The sequence below is a fragment of the Plecotus auritus genome (genome assembly GCF_963455305.1).
Source record: "Plecotus auritus genome assembly, chromosome: 6".
Taxonomy (NCBI): Eukaryota; Metazoa; Chordata; class Mammalia; order Chiroptera; family Vespertilionidae; genus Plecotus; species Plecotus auritus.
In genome coordinates, this window is record NC_137773.1 from 177,548,348 (window position 1) to 177,566,560 (window position 18,213).

At 46.0% G+C, this 18,213-nt stretch overlaps 1 protein-coding gene across 3 annotated transcripts in view; it reads left to right on the plus strand.

Annotated features, from left to right (window-relative positions):
- The window catches only part of RHOA (ras homolog family member A), a 32,656-nt gene that overhangs the window by 9,596 nt on the left and 4,847 nt on the right, over positions 1–18,213 (plus strand). For 2 of the 3 annotated variants that reach the window (XM_080672415.1, XM_080672416.1), the window contains one exon: positions 15,191–15,348. In XM_080672415.1, the coding sequence (XP_080528541.1) occupies positions 15,193–15,348 (156 nt within the window). In that variant the 5' untranslated portion in view covers positions 15,191–15,192. Of the gene's footprint in view, positions 1–12,793; positions 12,901–15,190; positions 15,349–18,213 lie in introns of all 3 variants that reach the window. The other variant, XM_080672417.1, reaches the window with a different exon arrangement.

Genomic DNA, 18,213 nt, shown 5'->3' on the forward strand with positions numbered 1-18,213 from the left:
AGGGTCCCGGGTTCAATTCCAATCAAGGGCATGTACCTCAGTTGCAGGCTCCTCCCCGGCCTTGGCCCTGGTCTGGGCTCATGCAGGAGGCAGCCAGTTGATGTGTATCTCTCACATCGATATTTCTCTCTGTCTCTCCTTCTGTCTTCTACTCTCTCTAAAAATCAATGGGGAAAAATCCTTGTAAAAAAGATGTATACTTTAATAAAGGGCGGAAAGCTGGGGAATGGAGAGTGTTGGAAAGGGTGTGTTTATGAAAGGGGTATATTTCCTTTCAACCAGGTTTATTTGAACAAAAATTTTAGCACTGTCTGGAGAAAAGGCTGCATTTTTACCTTTATTTTCAGTTTTATAGTGCTGATAGCTTTGCACCAAGAGGATGTGCCGAAACCGGTTTGGCTCAGTGGATACAGCGTCGGCCTGCGGACTGAAGGGTCCCGGGTTCGATTCCAGTCAAGGGCATGTACCTTGGTTGCGGGCACATCCCCAGTGGGGAGTGTGCAGGAGGCAACTGATCGATGTTTCTCTTTCATTGATGTTTCTAGCTCTCTATTCCTCTCCCTTCCTCTCTGTAAAAAATCAATAAAATATATTTTTAAAAAAAAAGAGGATGCAAGCTTCACTTCAGGAGGATGCATTGTAGGGCAACGTGTACACTTTCCTGTGATTTGTATGTGTTGAGGGAAAGGAGGTGTGGTGCTTATGGAACATTTGAGACGTTGACGCACTGAAGTGGTGTTTCTGTGCTCTTGCTAACTAAGCTCGCTGCTTTAAAACGTGCCTCGTTTGTAGTGGGTGTCTTCTCTCCTTCTGTCCTGTTGGTCTCGGGCGTTAAGCTTCGTGTGTAATGCTTAAGGTCTGTCCTCCTAGAGGATTTTTGAGTCCATCTTTGAAGCTGTTGCTCCACTCTAGGACTCTGGCCTGGCCTGAATGACACTTCCCTCTCCCCATTTTACATTTCGGAGCCCAGTTTACAGGGTTTTCTGTAAATGTCTCCTGCATTCTTGTCAAAGGCTGTACCTCTTTTCACCCAAGCATGTATTTTTCTAAGTTACTGTGAACTGATCTACTGGCCAGTTAGACTTAAGCAGTTGTCTTCTGAAATAAGAGCAAATGAGTGGAGAGGGAGGTTCTGTTCTGTAACACTCCTTGTTGCAGATTGTTGACATTTCTGATTCTTGTGCTGTTAAAGCAAAGAGCTGTGGGAGGCAGACTCACCACTGGCATGCACAGCTGATCGAGTTGTAACTGTTCTTCTTATTTATTAGATTTTTAATTGATTTTTAGAGAGAGAAGAAGGGAGTGAGAGAAACAAAGATGAGAGTGAAACATCGATTGGCTACCTCCTACATACCCCATACCAGGAATCGAGCCTACAACCCTTCCGTGCTCTGGATGATGCCACAATGACCAGGGCTGACTTTTCTTTTTTAATTTTTTTTCCCTTTATTGATTTTTTTTTAAATATATTTTTATTGATTTTTTACAGAGAGGAAGGAAGAGGGATAGATAGTCAGAAACATCGATGAGAGAGAAACATCGATCAGTTGCCTCTTGCACACCTCCCACTGGGGATGTGCCCGCAACCAAGTTACATGCCCTTGACTGGAATCGAACCTGGGACCTTTCAGTCCGCAGGCTGATGCTCTATCCACTGAGCCAAACCGGTTTTGGCGTCCCTTTATTGATTTTTAGAGAGAGGAAGGAAGAGGGATGGAGAGATAGAAACATCAATGAAAGAAAAACATCACTGAGCGGCTGTTTCCTACATGCCCCCCCTCCCCCCGGGGATTGAACCGGCATCCTGGGCATGTGCCCTGACTGGGAATCAAACCAGTAATTTATTGATTCATGGGTTGACGCTCACTGCTGAGCCACACCAGCCGGGCCTTCTTTATTTTTAATTTTTAATTGATTTCAGATAGGAAAGGAAAGGGACAGAGAGAGAGGAACCTCAGCGATGGGAGAGAATCATTGATGGGCTGCTTCCTGCACACCCCCTACTGGGAATCAAGTCTGGAACCCGGGCATGTGCCCTTGACCAGAATCGAACCTGGGACTCTTCAGTCCTCAGGCCAGTGCTCTATCCATTGAGCAAAACCGGCCAGGGCTGGACCTTCTTTATAAAATCTGCGTGCAGCACATTCGTTATGTAAAGTTTCTTGGCTCCTGGAAATTTAGTTTTTCAAATTTGTTATTTGAACATTAAGTATTCTGTGCTTGTTGGAATAAGACAGATATTATTATACCTGTGGAGTTTGGCAGGAAGAACTTTGGAGGGGTGTAAAGAGTGGGCAAGAGCCGAAACCGGTGTGGCTCAGTGGATAGAGCGTTGGCCTGCGGACTGAAGGGTCCCAGGTTCGATTCCGGTCAAGGGCATGTACCTTGGTTGTGGGCACATCCCCAGTGGGTGTTGTGCAGGAGGCAGCTGATCGATGTTTCTCTCTCATCGATGTTTCTGGCTCTCTATCCCTCTCCCTTCCTCTCTGTAAAAAATCAATGAAATATACAAAAAAAAACACGATGTGGACTTTCATCCTTGAAAACATTGTTAAAAAAAAAAAGAAGAGTGGGCAAGAGCTCTAGCAGGTTTGTCTCAGTGGATAGAGCATTGGCTTGCGCACTGAAGGGTCCCGGGTTCGATTCCGGTCAAGGGCACGTGCCAGGCTGCGAGCTCCATCCCCAGTGGGGAACATGCAGGAGGCAGCCGATCCGTGATTCTCTCTCATCATTGATGTCTCTCTCTCTCCCTCGCTCTTCCTTTCTGAAATCAATAAAAATATATATCTTTTTAGAAAAATAAGAGTGGGGAAGAGAGAAATGTTAGGTGCTGGGGGAGGACCTAAGGGGCCTGATCTAAGTTGGCAGCTCAGGGAAGGCCTTGGGAAAGCGAGATAGCCTTCGGTAGGAGGTTTCACCTAGTGGGCGAGGGAGGGGGGAGCGGGGTGCACTCGGTCCGGATAGCAAGAAGGAGGAAGAAGCCACGGCTTCATAACCTGAGTAATGGGCGTTTTATTGTTCTGGCCGAGAGTGGTGCATGCTTGGGGTTTTATCATTTCCCGTCAGTGTCTTGGGATTTAGTTACTACCTTACCTGCAATGTGGCATTTATACCCGGGTTTCATAAAAAATATTTTTGCATTCCTTACACTAACACTCCTGCTTCCCACAGAAACTAACATTGACAAAACTAGGGTTGGGTGGAAGTTTTTATGTGCACTAGGATCATTCTTAATGAAATTCACAAGATTTTTATGTGTTTTTTAAATTTTCAAGTTTAGTTTCCAAAACACTAGACAACCCTTACCTTTATAAGAGTCATGTGTGTAATAATGGTTTATATCAGTGGTCGGCAAGCCGCGGTTTGCCGCTCTGTTGACTAATGAGTTTGCCGACCACTGGACGAGACTAAATGTTACCGTGTAGTTGGAAACTGTGAGGATTAGGCAATTGTGGCATATTGTGTGCAAAGAGGTAAAGGGTAATACATGACAGTGGTCGGCAAACTCATTAGTCAGCCGAGCGGCAAACCGCGGCTCACGAGCCGCATGTGGCTCGCGAGCCACAGTTTGCCGACCACTAGTCTATATCAACTTATTTGGGGAGAAAAATACAAAAAAATTTCAACTGGATTACACAATTGAGACTTACGGATGTCAACAGGATAAGGCTTATGAACTCCGTTTCTAATCTTATGTCCTGTTCAAAGTAATAAATGCTGGAAAAAGTAAAGATTAAGTCATGTCCAAAGCTATGCTGTAGTAAGTGCCTTTTTCCATGGATGGTTGAGAAATGGTCGAAAGCTTGCTGTACTCATCGCTGTTACTTCTGCATAATTAGTCTCTCTGAAGAATTATGAGGTAAAATTACAGTGATCTTAAGTGTGCTGAATTAGTCATTTTTAAAGCTGTGATTATTTTATCTGCATGGCATTTTACTCATTATCTTTCCAAAATATTATAAAGATCTTGATCCAGCAGAAGCAGCATCGTTATTCAGTCAAATTATTTCTTCTTCTGTTTTTGGCTGAAGAACTGTTTTGTGCTTGCTTATAATGAACGTTTGGCTAATAAATGTCTGTATAATGCTTTCATCATAACCTGGTAGCAGAACATTTCCAAATCTTTGGTGGCTCCTTCCAAAAATAAGCTAAAGATTGTGTATAGATGCAGATTTATGGGGAGTCTGAGAAAATTAGTTTTGCAAATGTGTAACCCTAAGCAAGTTATCAAAATTATTCAGCTAAAAAAAGAAATCACTAAAAATAAAAAATTATATAATTTAGGTTATAGAATTCAAATTACTGGCAGTCCTGCATTTTAGGCACACCACACAACCCTAAATTCTCCTATCTTGTTTTAATTTTCCAAGAGAAATAGTAGGAGGGTCTCAGGCACTTCTCTGCGATAACAGGTGGTTATGAGTCACGGAAAAATCAGCCTTGAGGGCACTGGAAAAGGGTTTTAAAAGCATTGAGAGGAGTGTGTGTGTTTAAAACAAATCGGCGACGGCTTCAGGCTTTTCCTCAAACTGCCGTTCAGAAAGTTCTGAAAATCACAATCTCGTTTGATGTCAAAACCTCATCTGAACTGATGAGGTCGTTCAGTCTTTATCCTACTTAGTGTGAATATTCATTTATTTTACTGAAGAATATTAACCTATTGGTTATGTCACAGGATATTTGGCATTTGCACCATTACCCTTCTAAAATCTGAAAAATTCTGAATTTAGAAACATTTGTGGGCCGGTAGGTCTGGGCAGTGGAAGAGAAGTTACGTGTGTGTATATATACATATATCCTCTATCTAATAAAGTAGTAATATGCAAATTGACCATACCTCCACTACAGACACACCCATCAGCCAATCAGGAGCGAGTATGCAAATTAATCCAACTAAGATGGCTGTGGCCCTGGAGCGAGCAGGAGGCTTGGGTTTCCCCGGTAATGGAGGAAGCCAAGCTTTCCGCACACCCTGGCCGGCCTAGGCCTCCACTCAAGGCTACAAAGTTTCAATTATAGAAGATAAATAAATCCCAGATACCAGGGCCTCCGCTTGGGTCGCCAGGGAGCGTGGCCTGCCTGCAAACCACCACAGGCCCCTTGCCCAGGCCGCCTCACGCCCCAAGGAACCCCCACCCTGATCCAGGACACCCTTCAGGGCAAACCAGCTGGCTCCCACCCGTGCACCAGGCCTCTATCCTATCTAATAAAAGAGTAATATGCAAATTGACCATCACTCCAACACACAAGATGGCTGCCCCCATGTGGTCAAAGATGACTGACCCCGTGTGGACACAAGATGGCTGCCACAAGATGGCCAGCAGAGGAGGGCAGTTGGGAGGGACCAGGCCTGCAAGGGAGGGCAGTTGTGGGTGATCAGGCCAGCAGGGGAGGGCAGTTGGGAGGGACCAGGCCAGCAAGGGAGGGGAGTTAGGGCCAATTAAGCCTGCAGAGGAGGGAAGTTGGGGGCGACCGGGCCTGCAGGGGAGAGCAGTTGGGGGGGACCAGGCCTGCAAGGGAGGGCACTTAGGGGTAACCAGGCTGCAGGGGAGGGCAGTTAGGGACAAACAGGCTGTCAGGGGAGTGGTTAGGGGGTGATCAGGCTGGCAGGCAGAAGTGGTTAGGGGCAATCAGGACAGCAGGCAGGAGAGCAGTTGGGAGCCAGCAGTCCTGGATTGTGAGAGGGATGTCCGACTGCCCTACCTGGATTGGGCCTAAACGGGCAGTCGGACATCCCTTGAGGGGTCCCAGATTGGAGAGGGTGCAGGCTGGGCTGAGGGACACACCCCCTGTGCACGAATTTCGTGCACCGGGCCTCTAGTATTTTAATAAAGAGGGTGGGATGAGGCATGCATGGGACATGCACTTTGGAAAAATAATTAGTTGCTAGACTGGTAAAAGTTTCATTTTAGGGAAAACATTCTTTTGGTCAGGCCATATTATAAACTGGTCTTCAAATTCTGGACAGTTGCAATTTGAAGGAGGGAGTTGCTTTTTGTCCAAATAAGACCTAAACAATAATGACAAACATTTATCGAATACTGACCTATTTTCAGTATAGGTAAGCTCCTTTGTGTAATAGTTTATTCTAAGCTCTTTCCGTGTAATATCTTATTATTTTTTTAATATATTTTATTGATTTTTTACAGAGAGGAAGGGTGAGGGATAGAGAGTTAGAAACATCGATGAGAGAGAAACATCGATCAGCTGCCTCCTGCACACTCCCCACCGGGTATGTGCCCGCAACCAAGGTACATGCCCTTGACCGGAATCGAACCTGGGACCCTTGAGTCCGCAGGCCGACGCTCTATCCACTGAGCCACACCAGTTAGGGCCTGTGTAATATCTTATTTAATCTTCAGACCATCCTATCCCAAAGGTTCCACCTTCCACTTGACAGGTAAGTAAACTGGTCATAAAGGGCCACAAAACTAGTAAGTGATGGAGCCCAGATTAACTGTCAGGTAGTGTTGCTCCTTAACCACTATTGTAAACGGCTTTCTTTCTACTCTGTGGCCACCTGTAACTGAAATGCTTTCCACTGAACATCTTCCTCTGGGTAGTCTGTGTGGGACCTATCCATGTAATGAGTATTTCCGGTTTCATTGAGTATCCACATGGTAGGTGCTGAATGCTCATGAGGCATACCCAGAATGGGCTCAGATTTGGAAAGCCAAATGTAATGTTTGGTCAAGGTTGGTGGTAGTGTTTTGGGTGGGAGGGGAGGTGGATGAGAACGACATGGAGCTCAGAGAGCATGTGTCAGTCAGCTGGCCCGTCCAGAGTTTGTGGCGGAGGGAGGGATTGGAGGGTGTGTGGTTACACCCTCTCCCCACTAGTGAGGAGCCAGGGTGGTTCTTCACAAGGTGAGGTAAGGATGGCGGCGGTGCACCATTTTTAGGCCCCTTTCTCTTCTGCCTGGGAATACCGACTGCAATGCAAGAGGCCTTAAAGAAGAGTTACTGGCTAGATTGGGGGAAGTTTGGGGAAAACACTGCATTCACTTAAACCTGAATCTTCTGATTTATGGAGAAAATAAATTATTTGCAGTGTTCAGTGCTTTAGCTGTTGGTGACATTACTTTTGATCCCCATAACGAGTCTCTCTTGTGGTTGACAATTGCTGCTCTCCCAAATATCCCGGGAGGACTACTGTTGTCTTCAGGCTTTTGCCATGTCTGAGGCGATAAGGTAGGCCTTCCATCCTCCTCCCCCTTTCGGTACGTACGTGAATGTAGGGATGAACAGTGGTTCGTTACTTGTAAATCTTGTTTGAAAAGAAGTAATTTGCCCTAACTGGTTTGGCTCAATGGATAGAGCGTCAGCCTGCAGACTCAAGGGTCCCAGGTTCGATTCCGGTCAAGGGCATGTACCTTGGTTGCGGGCACATCCCCAGTAGGTGGAGTGCAGGAGGAAGCTGATGGATGTTTCTAACTCTCTATCGCTCTCCCTTTCTCTCTGTAAAAAATCAATAAAATATATTTAAAAAAAAAAAAAAAAAAGAAGTAATTTGCTACTTGAAGACTGAGACTAAGGCCAATCCAGAAAAGAGGGGAAGTAATTTAGAGGAAGTAAATTTGAAGGCTGATGTCTAATCTTAGTAACTTGAGCTTTTGAAAGTTTCCTTTTAAAAGGTTAGAAAATTAACTCTCTTATACCAACACATTTTTATCCATTAACTTAAGAAGGCTAGGTTTCTTATCTTTAATTCCATCAACGAACGCATACTTTGATTCAGGACCATCTTTGACCCTGCTAGGCATTGTAGGGAATATAGAAATGAAGATATATTTTTTTGGAGCTTACGGATAATAGTAGCCAACATTAGCTGTTATGTGCTAGGAATTACTTATTCTAAATGCTCTCCTGTGTTAACTCATTTAATACTTACCTCTACCCGTTATTGTCCCCATTGGTATAGATGAGTACATTGGTGCAGAGGCACAAAGGGGTTGTCACTTGCCCAAAGATTCGCAGCTGCTTTGAACCCTAACAACTGGCTCCAGAGCCTTCTCTGTAAAAGTGCAAACAGGCCCTATCCGATTTGGCTCAATGGACAGAGCATCAGCCGGCGGACTGAAGGGTCCTGGGTTCGATTCTGGTCAGGGGCACATGCCCAGGTTGCAGGCTCGATCCCCAGTAGGGGGCGTGCAGGAGGCAGCCAATCAGTGATTCTCATCATTGATGTTTCAATCTCTCCCTCTCCCTTCCTCTCTCTCAAATCAATAAATACATATATTAAAAAGATTTTAAAAAATAAAAGTGCAAACAATATCAAATGATGTACCATCTGTATATCTATACTAATAAAAGGGTAATATGCTAATTAGACCAGGTCGACCGGACATCTTCCGGATGTCCGACTTCCTTTCGGACAAAGCCACGGTGGCGAGGGCTGAGGCAGAGGTGGTTAGGGGTGATCAGGCCGGCAGGGGAGGGCAGTTGGGGGTGATCAGGCTGGCATGGGAGTGGTTAGGTGGCAATTAGGCCGGCAGGCAGAGGTGGTTAGGGGTGATCAGGCAGGCAAGCAGTTAGGAGCCAGCGGTCCCAGATTGGAGAGGGTGCAGGCAGGGCTGAGGGACACCCCCCACCCCATGCATGAATTTTGTGCTCCGGGCCTCTAATCTATACTAATAAAAGAGAAACATGCAAATTGACCGTATCTTTGCAACACCCACCAGCCAATCAGGAGTGAGTATGCAAATTAACCCAACAGAGATGGCAATGGCCCCACCCCCCCAGCCGCTCCGGGCCTCTGGGCAGCCCACATGCAGGCGCTGAGAGGCCGGTCGAGGCGGGACGCCTGCTATGAGGGGGAGGGCGGTGGCGGAGGGAGCTACAGGAGCGGTGCTCCGCCCAGAGCGAAGACTGAAGACTCCAGCCGCAGTGAAGACGGAAGGCGGTGGCCAGTGTGAAGGCCTGGGTCCCGGGTGCCGGAGGAAAACCGGTGCGGGCAGCCAGGGGAAGGAAGGCCTATTGCACGAATCTCTTCGTGCAACGGGCCTTTAGCATATATATATAAAAGCCTAAGCAACCATCCAACCGGTGGCTATGACACGCACTGACCACCAGGGGGCAGGCGCTCAACGCAGGAGCTGCCCAACTGCGGTGACTTGGCAGCTGCAGCTCTCGGGTGATGCACCTGGAACTGTGGAGGAGAGAGCCCAGTTGCATAGTTCTCTGGGAAGCAGCACTGCGTAGAGTAAGTGCGATGGGAATTCAGGAACTAAGAAGATTGTGTCCTAGAGTAGCCAGGAGGCCTCCCTGGGAGGGGTAACTCTTAGCCGTAGAGATGTTAAAGGCGAGTGTGGGGGGTGGGAAATCGGCCCTTGCCCGTGTTAAATTGTGCTGGAGCCCTGGCTGGGTAGCTCAGTTGGTTAGAACATTGTGCCCTCCACCCCCAATATGCCAAGGTTGTGGGTTCATTTCCCAGTCGGGCACATAAAAGAATCAACCAACGATGCCGTGGCTGTGTGGCTCAGTTGTTTGAGCATTGGCATGAGCACTGAAGGGTGGAGATTTCTATTCCTTGTCAAGGGCATGTATCTGGGTTACAGGTTCCCTCCCAGCCCCCCTGTCAGGGTGCGTGCTGGAGGCAATCAGTGGACGTATCTCTTTCCCATGTTTCTCCCCTTCCCCCGCCCCCTTTACCAGGGCTCATTGTTCTGTGTTCGGTCTGTATATGTTTATAATGTATCTTCCAGTATTGAACTTTTCATCAATATATGCAATATATGTCTTTTTTGTCTCTTGTAATTTTTTTGTTTTGTTTAAAGTCTTAATTTGTCTGACAACATAGCTATTCAGCTGTTGACTGGTGATTATTTCTGCCTGTTAGAAATACTGCTATAACAAATCTTGCACATGTGTTTGGTATTCTTATTTATTAAATATTTCTGTGGGTTTCTGCCAAAGGGAATGTTCTGCTTTAGTACACACTACTCGACAAGTTTAGCAGAGTCGTTGTACACTCTCACCAGCAGTAAATGCAGGTTCCAGGGCTTCCCAACAGCACTGGTTAAATTTTAGCCAAGCTGGGGGTATGTAGCATATCTATTGTGGCTTTAATTTGCATGTCCCTGATGACCAAGGGGTTAAACACCTTGCCCTGTGTTTATTGGCCATTTTAGAAAGCTCATTTTGTGAGAAAGGATTATGTACTTTGGACTAAGAAGTTCAGTCATACTGGGGGGACTAAGATACCTGTGAAACATACTAAAATGTAGATTGGGATTTTGTAATAGAAGCCAGAGTAGGTCAGAGCATTACTAAGAAGCAAATAAAAATATTTCAGAGAAATTATCCCTGGTGTCTGGTGGGAAGGAGGGTGGGTGCTTCCTTTTACCCAGAAGTAAAACTACACATACACATGCATCAGAATCGCTGGGAGGGGTGGTTAATAGGGTTATACTAATTGCAAAGTAATGATTAAAGGAATAAACATATAGGATATTGAATTGGTCTTTTTTTAATCCTCACCTGAGGATATGTTTATTTATTTTAAAAAATATTTTTATTGATTTCAAAGAGGAGGAGAGAGTGGGGGAGAGAGAGAGAAATATCAATGATGAAAGAGAATCATTGATTGGCTGCCTCCTGCATGCCTCCACCGGGGATTGAGCCAAACCAGCTAGGGCCAGTATCTGATTGTTGAGTGTGGGAGATGTAAGGTGAGGAATGAGCTTTCGTAGGGTTTTGGATGGGCAGGTGAAGTGTTCTTTTCTAGGGAAAGGGAATCAATTTTCAAAGAGGCATTGCTTTGAGTTGAGGTGGAAGAGTTTTACGAGGCCAGTTAATGGCACCTGGTGTGCGATAGGAATGGAGGGAAGGTGGAGGGGTGGGGGTGGGGGGATCGGTTGCTGTTAGAATTTTAGAGGACCCTAAAGGCAAGGCTGAGGTGTCTTGACCTAATTTTGCATTGAGGACCTTCTGAAGGCCTTGGAGCAGGGGTCCTCAAACTTTTTAAACGGGGGGCCAGTTCACTGTCCCTCAGACCGTCGGAGGGCCGGACTATAGTTTAAAAAAAAAACTATGAACAAATTCCTACACGCACTGCGGGCCGGGGACGCGTCGGCTGCTAAGCAGGACAGGCAGCGGCACCCGGCGGGTCGGATCCATGTCCTCGGCGGGCTGCATGTGGCCGTGGGCCGCAGTTTGAGGACGCCTGCCTTGGAGCAAAGGCACGATGGACTGAAGCTCAGGCATAGAACGGAGAGTTAGCCTGCAAGTACGTTAGGCCCAGCCCTGCCCTGGGGTTTCCGAGGTCAGGACACAAGGGCAGTCAGGAGAGCAGTGTGCTTTTCCCAGGTAGGCAGTGCTGCGGACTTGAGCTGGCACGACTGGCATGGAAAGGGTATTTGAAGAATCGATATCCTCAGAGAGAGCTATTGGGAGAATTGGGGGCGGGGCTTGGAAGGAATAATTATGTGTGAAGGCTGTAGGGAGGAGACGGAAGTAGAAGTCAGCATGTGTCAGGGAGGCCCAAGGATTGGGAGGTAAGGATGTAACAACAAGTAGCAAGGAGGAGGGCTGGATTTTGAGCAAGTAGTCTCATGGTGACTTGAGAGTATGTGTCAGTAGACGTTTGGGCAGAAGGCAGATGGGAAGAAATGAAGCAAGTGAGTGGGTTTGAAGCAGGAGAAATGTACATATTCTTTCTTTGAAACAGAGAGGAAGGTAACGAGAGGAAAGCATGGATGTGGGAAGAGTCCTTGTTTTAAGGTGGCACCCTGCACTTTATGGTCGCCTGAGAGAGAGGAGCCGGGGAGAAGAGGAGATGAGAGGGACGTGGGTGACCACAGGTGACCGTGCTGTCTGAATTGAAAGTTGCTGGAGATCTAGGTTAGGCCTGGGCAGAACCTGCTAATAGTAACCGCTTTTTTTTTTTTAAAGACTCTCTTTTTTAAAAAAAAAAAGTTTTTTATTTTATTTTAGAGAGAAACCTCGATCGCTGCCTCCTGCACACTCCTCACTGGGGATCAAGCCTGCAACGCGGGCATGCGCCCTGACCAGGGATCTAGGGGCCTCTAGGTTCAGAGGTCAGATGCTCACTCACTGACCACACCGGATGGCTGTCCTGGTCATTTCTGGTTAACAGCTCTGTGGTATTGCCAGACCCCGGCACCCCAGAAACCATTTGTCACTGAAGGCTCTCGTTTTCGGTTTGTCCCGTGAGCACTTGAGTCACTGTCCTGCATCAGTGGCGGCTGAAGGATTGTTCACATTTCCTGGGCCAGGGAAGTTTTTCTAGAGCCTTTTTGGTGGTTCCGTGGCGTTTCCCGTGTGTGTGTCTTTAACCGTGTTAGATTGCGAGACTGTTTCTCGAGGATTGAGTGCCTTCTGGAAAGATACTGTTCAAAGTTGACAGCCTTTTCTTGAACAAGGGAATTCCTGGTGAATTATTTGTTTGAATCCTGTAAGGTCTTGATTGTTTGACTTTGGGCACAAACCAATACAAGTTAGTCCTGAGGAGATAGACATTATAAATACATACGAAAATTCTTGACAGGAAATTGAGAGCATGAGAAAAACACAAAAATCAACGAAGACGTTTTTTTAAATGTACAATTCAATTCAGTGGTATCTGGTATATTCAGAGAGTGGTATGCCATTTCACAGTGGTCTTGGAAAATTCCACTATCCCAGGAATGAAAGCCCACATTCCCCTTTTCACACGAAGCGCCCAGGCTGTTTGTCTTTGGGACAGAACGTATAGTGTCAGTCACCGGTGACGGACGGCCCGGTGTGTTCACGGTCATTCCCTATTCTTCTCCTCTCCTTTCCGCTTTCCCTAGGTAACCACCAATGTGCCCTGCTTTCTGTCTCTGCATTTGTCTGCTCTGAACATTTCATCAAATTAGAAGCACACAATATGTGGTTCTTGGTGACTAGCTGCTGTCACGTATGTAAAGTTTTCCGGGTTCATCCCTTCTGATAAACGTAGCATGTGTCAGTCCTTCCTCCCCTCTTCGTTGCCGAACAATATTTTGTATAGATAGGTCACATCTTCATCCATTCGTCAGTTATTAGCTATTTGGGTTGTTTCTACTGTTTTACTGTAATGGATGCTGCTGGGAACATTCATGTACAAGTTTTTGTGTGGATATGTTTTTATTTCTCTTGGATAAATATCTAGGAGCAGAATTGCTGGGTCTTATCTCTTCATGTCCTTTACCCATTTTTAAATGGGGTTATTTGTCTTTATTATTGAGTTATTTATATATTCTGGATCCAAATCAACATCTTAACTGCAGCCTCAAGAGAGACCCTGAAAAAAAAGAGAGAGAGAGAGACCCTGAGCCGGACCACCTCCTAAGCCGCTTTTCTGTTGTTGATTATAAGAGTTCTTTATGTATTCTAGATACAGGCCCCTTTTCAGATGTTATTGGTAAACATTTGCTTCTATTCTGTGGTTTTGTCTTCTCATTTTCTTGATGGTATCTCTTGAAGCACAAGTTTTTAAAATTTTTATGAAGTCCAATTTATTTTTTTCTTCGGTTGCTGGGATAAATATATCTGTGAATATACTACTTACAATATATTGTAATAAATAGTATTCACAATAGCTGAAATGTGGAAGCAACCTAAGTATCAAGAGATGAATGGATAAACAAGATGTGTTATATACATAAAATGGAATGTTATTCAATCTTAAAGAGAAAGGAAATTCTGACCCATACTACACGTTTGAAGCTTCAAGACTTCAAGACTTGATGTTGTGTGAAATAAGCCAGTCCAAAAAAAAAGGCAAATACTGTATGATTCCACTTATATGAGGTAGCTAGAGAAGTAAAATTCATAGAGACAGGAAGTAGAACAGTGGTTGCCAGGGGCGGAGGGAGGGGAAAGAAGGGTGGGGAGGTAGTGTTTAAAGGGTATAGAGTTTAGTTTGGGGAGGTGAGAAAAATCCTGGAGATGGATGGTGGTGATGGCTGCATCATAATGTGAATATATGTAATGCCACTAAACTAAGCAATAAGAAATGGTTAAAATGGTAAATTTTATGTGTATTTCATCACTTTTTTAAAAACTAAGACTGTTTTATGATTCTAGATCTTATATTTGGGCCCTTAATCCATCTTGAGGTAAAAGACTTCTTTTCTCCATTGAATGTCTTGGCATCTTTATTGGAAATCATTTGACTCTAAATATAAGGGCTTATTTCTGGACTCAGTTCCATTCATTGATCTGTGTCTGTGCAGATCAGTGGTCGGCAAACTGCGGCTTGCGAGCCGCGGTTAGCCACTCTGTTGACTAATGAGTTTGCTGACCACTGGTCTAGATGACAATGAAATACTGTCTTGATTACTGTAGTGTGTTGTTGTGTGTGTAGGGGGATTAAGTTTTAAAGCCAGGAAGTGTGAGTCCTGAAACTTTGTTCTTTAATACTGTCTTCCATTTCACAAACATGAATGTCTTTTTTTTTGAAAATCTTTATTGTTGGAAGTATTACATGTGTTGTAATATTTATTTAGATCTTCTTTAATTTCTCTCAATGTTTTGTACTTTTCAGAATATTGTTCTTATTTTGTTAAGTTTATTCCTTTTCTTATGGTATTTTAAATGAAATTGTTTTCCTAATTTCATTTTCAGTTTCATTTTTATATGTTTTTCTTGTACCCTGCAGCCTTGCTGAGTTTGTTATTAGCACTAATAGTTTTTAGTGGATTGTATACATCTGTCATCTGAGTTGAGATAGTTTGATTTCTTCCTTTCCCATATGTACCTCTTCTATTTTATTTTCTTGCCTAATTGCCTCCAGTGTCATGTTGGATGGATAGAAGTGGCAAGCATGGACATCTTTGCCTTGTTCCTGATCTTGGGGGAAAATTTTCATGTTTTTTACCATTAAGTATAATCCTGTATAATAAAAGCCTATTATGCAAATTGTCCCCTCAACCGGGAGTTCAGCCAGGGGGTGGGGCCGGCCAGGCAGCTGGGGGAAGGGAGGTGGCAGCTGGCAGCTGCTAGGGACCCTACCCGTGCACAGCACAAACTTTGTGCACTGGGCCTGTAGTGTTCGTTGTAAGTTCTCTGGTATGATATTTTGGTGCCAACTGGAAAGATGTACTAGCATTTTATATTTGGGTGTGCTAATAGAGGCTTGTGCCCCATGGTTGGAAAAGTGTATCATAGCCTAAAGCTGTTATGGCTTCTTGTGCAATCTAGATAATGCTTTGTCTATGTTTCAGCAATGGCTGCCATCCGGAAGAAATTGGTGATTGTTGGTGATGGAGCCTGTGGCAAGACTTGCTTGCTCATCGTTTTTAGCAAGGACCAGTTCCCAGAGGTGTATGTACCTACGGTGTTTGAGAACTATGTGGCAGACATTGAAGTGGATGGAAAGCAGGTGAGTACACTTTCCATAACAACTGGTACTAATTTTGCATGTTAGGCTATTTGTGTAGTCAGAGAGAATTAGGCCTTTTTGTCTCTTCAGTACACAATCTACATTAATAAAAGAGAAAGATGCAAATTGAACGTACCTTGGTGACACCACCAGCCAATCAGGAGTGAGTATGCAAATTACCCCAACAAAGATGTGGGGTTAATTTGCATACGCAGGTGCCAAGTGGCCGGGGGCGGGGCAGGGCGGGACACAGGTGTTCTGCACCACCCCAGCAGCTCTGGGCCTCTGGGCAGCGTGGGAAGGCAGAAAGGCGGCTCCGGCCGGAGCGAAGACAGTGCCAGCAGCCAGGGGAAGGAAGGCCCATTCTTGCACGAATCTTTGTGCATCGGGCCTCTAGTATAACAATAACAAAAATCTTAGAATGAGAAATCCATTCTCATCCTGTTATCATAGCCCAACTTTGTTCATTGTTAAATTGCTAGCATGTACATTTTGTCCCTATTCATATGTATTTCATTTGGGAAAACCTTAGTATATGTGTTTTTTGGCTTTATTTTTATATTTAGTGCTGGAATATGAGATTACTAGGTTGAGAGGTCCTTATTTATTATGACTCTCAAAGAGTTATACCATCAGCAGTGTGGCATTTAGACAACAAACATCCTCATATGTAATTGTTATTTTTATTGGAAGTCTACAGATTTTTTTTTAATATTTTTTTATTGACTTCAGAGAGGAAGGTAAAGGGAGAGAGATAGAAACATCAATGATGAGAGAGAATCATTGATCAGCTGCCTCCTGCACACCCCACACTAGGGATTGAGCGTGCATCCTGGGGCATGTGCCCTAATTGGGAATTGAACCAGTGACCTCCTGGTTCATAGGTTAACATTCAGCCACTGAGCTACATTGGCCAGGCCTCCCATTTAATTTTTAGAATATTTTGTCTTTAACATAAACAAGCTGCCACTGTTTTTTTTTTTTTTTTTTTTTTAATATATTTTATTGATTTTTTACAGAGAGGAAGGGAGAGGGATAGAGAGTTAGAAACATCGATGAGAGAGAAACATCGATCAGCTGCCTCCTGCACACCCCATACTGGGGATGTGCCCGCAACCAAGGTACATGCCCTCGACCGGAATTGAACCTGGGACCCTTCAGTCCGCAGGCCAACGCTCTATCCACTGAGCCAAACCGGTCAGGGCAAGCTGCCACTGTTGATTCAGTTACATCTTTCTTGCAGATGGGTCAGCTGAAAAGAAAACTAGAACGAGGGGCTCTTCTCCAACACACTCAGTCCTCTTGGGCCTTCAGTCACATGTCGGTGCTGCTGGCACCTAATAAATTGGCTCATAATTCCATCTCCTTCCTCCCTTCTCATTTCCCAGCCACCTACTGTCTCTGTCCAGTGTTACTTAGCCCCGTGTGCAGCCCCCGTGTGGAAACACGTTAGGCCAGCTGCTCAGAGTTCGAGGTTTCTCATAGGGTGTCCTGAGAGTTCTGTGATCGTGAATAAGCCACCGGACTCTTGAGTCGCCTTCATTTTGCAGGTGACATCAGGGTTCTAGAAGTCACTGAAAGCATTTGGAAGCACCAAAGCACTTTACAAATTGGGCTGAACTCAAACCTCCTTTTACCGCCTGTAGTCCTCTGTCCAGCTGCAGCGTGGGGCACATGATTGCTCTCGTGACTTTAGGAAACACAGGGCACCTTCTGGTCAAGAATAGATGAGGGGCCTGGCCAGCGTGGCTCAGGGGCTGAGCGTCAGCCTATGAACCAAGAGGTCACTGGTTCGATTCCTGGTCAGGGCACGTGCTCAGTTGCGGGCTCGATCCCAGTTGGCGGCATGCAGGAGGCAGCTAATCAGTGATTCTCATCATTGATGTTTCTATTTCTCCCTCTCCCTTCCTCTCTGAAATCAATAAAAACATATATTTTTTTAAAAAGAATGATGCGGGGGGGAGTGGTGCGGGGGGCAACAGTGCATTTCAGCCGGCAGCACATTGGGGCCGGTCCTGCACGGAGTCCATCAGTACAGAGTGCTGCCAGTTGAACCTGAGTCCGTTCTCTGCATTGATGCTCGGACACAAGTGTTCCCGGGGCCTGGGAGACTGGTTTGTGTAGACACCTGGCCCAGTTGTGACCAACGGCTTGAACTGTGCCGGGATTTTTGCGCCTGTTGTCATGTAACGGCCCCCTTGTCCAGCTCGGATTGCCACACAGCACAGCAAGCAGGCTCGGGCCGGTTCTCCAGGGCCTGGCACATGCATGGTGCTGGTTTATCCTGCCACTCCCTCCAGAGGGAGGAGCTGTCGGCTGCCCTGTGCCGTGACCTCGGCTGGGACAGTCAGTACGCGTGTTTTGGAGCCAGTCACGGCCTTCCTGTTCTCTGGGAAGCACTCCCCGTACCTGGAGGTCTTGAAACAACCAGGATCTTCTCCCTAAGAAATGGAGGCACCTTGGCTTCAAGCCTAGCGTGATGGTGTGAGTTTTCTGGCCCTGCCAGCTTTGAGTACAGCTGACCCTGGCGAGATAGGGGAGCCCTGCCAGCAGGGAGAGGACACCCTGCAGTGAAGGTGCTGGATCTGGAAGAGGCCATCACTGCCCCGGCTCCTGCCGCGGCACCTCAGGAGCCCACAGTGGGAGGGGCGCGGACAGCGCCTTGGGAAGCATCCAGTCTAGGTGACCCTGTCCCAGGAACACGGCTTCCAAAGTGGGGAGGCCCATCTCCACATGCGACGGGCCTTCGGAAGCATCCACACCCAGGAACCATTTAGCTCTCCTCCCCCTGCCCACCCAGGAGACAGACTGAACACCCAGGAGGCTTGGCGGGGCCAGGGGGTGGGATGTGGGGGAGCGTGAGTG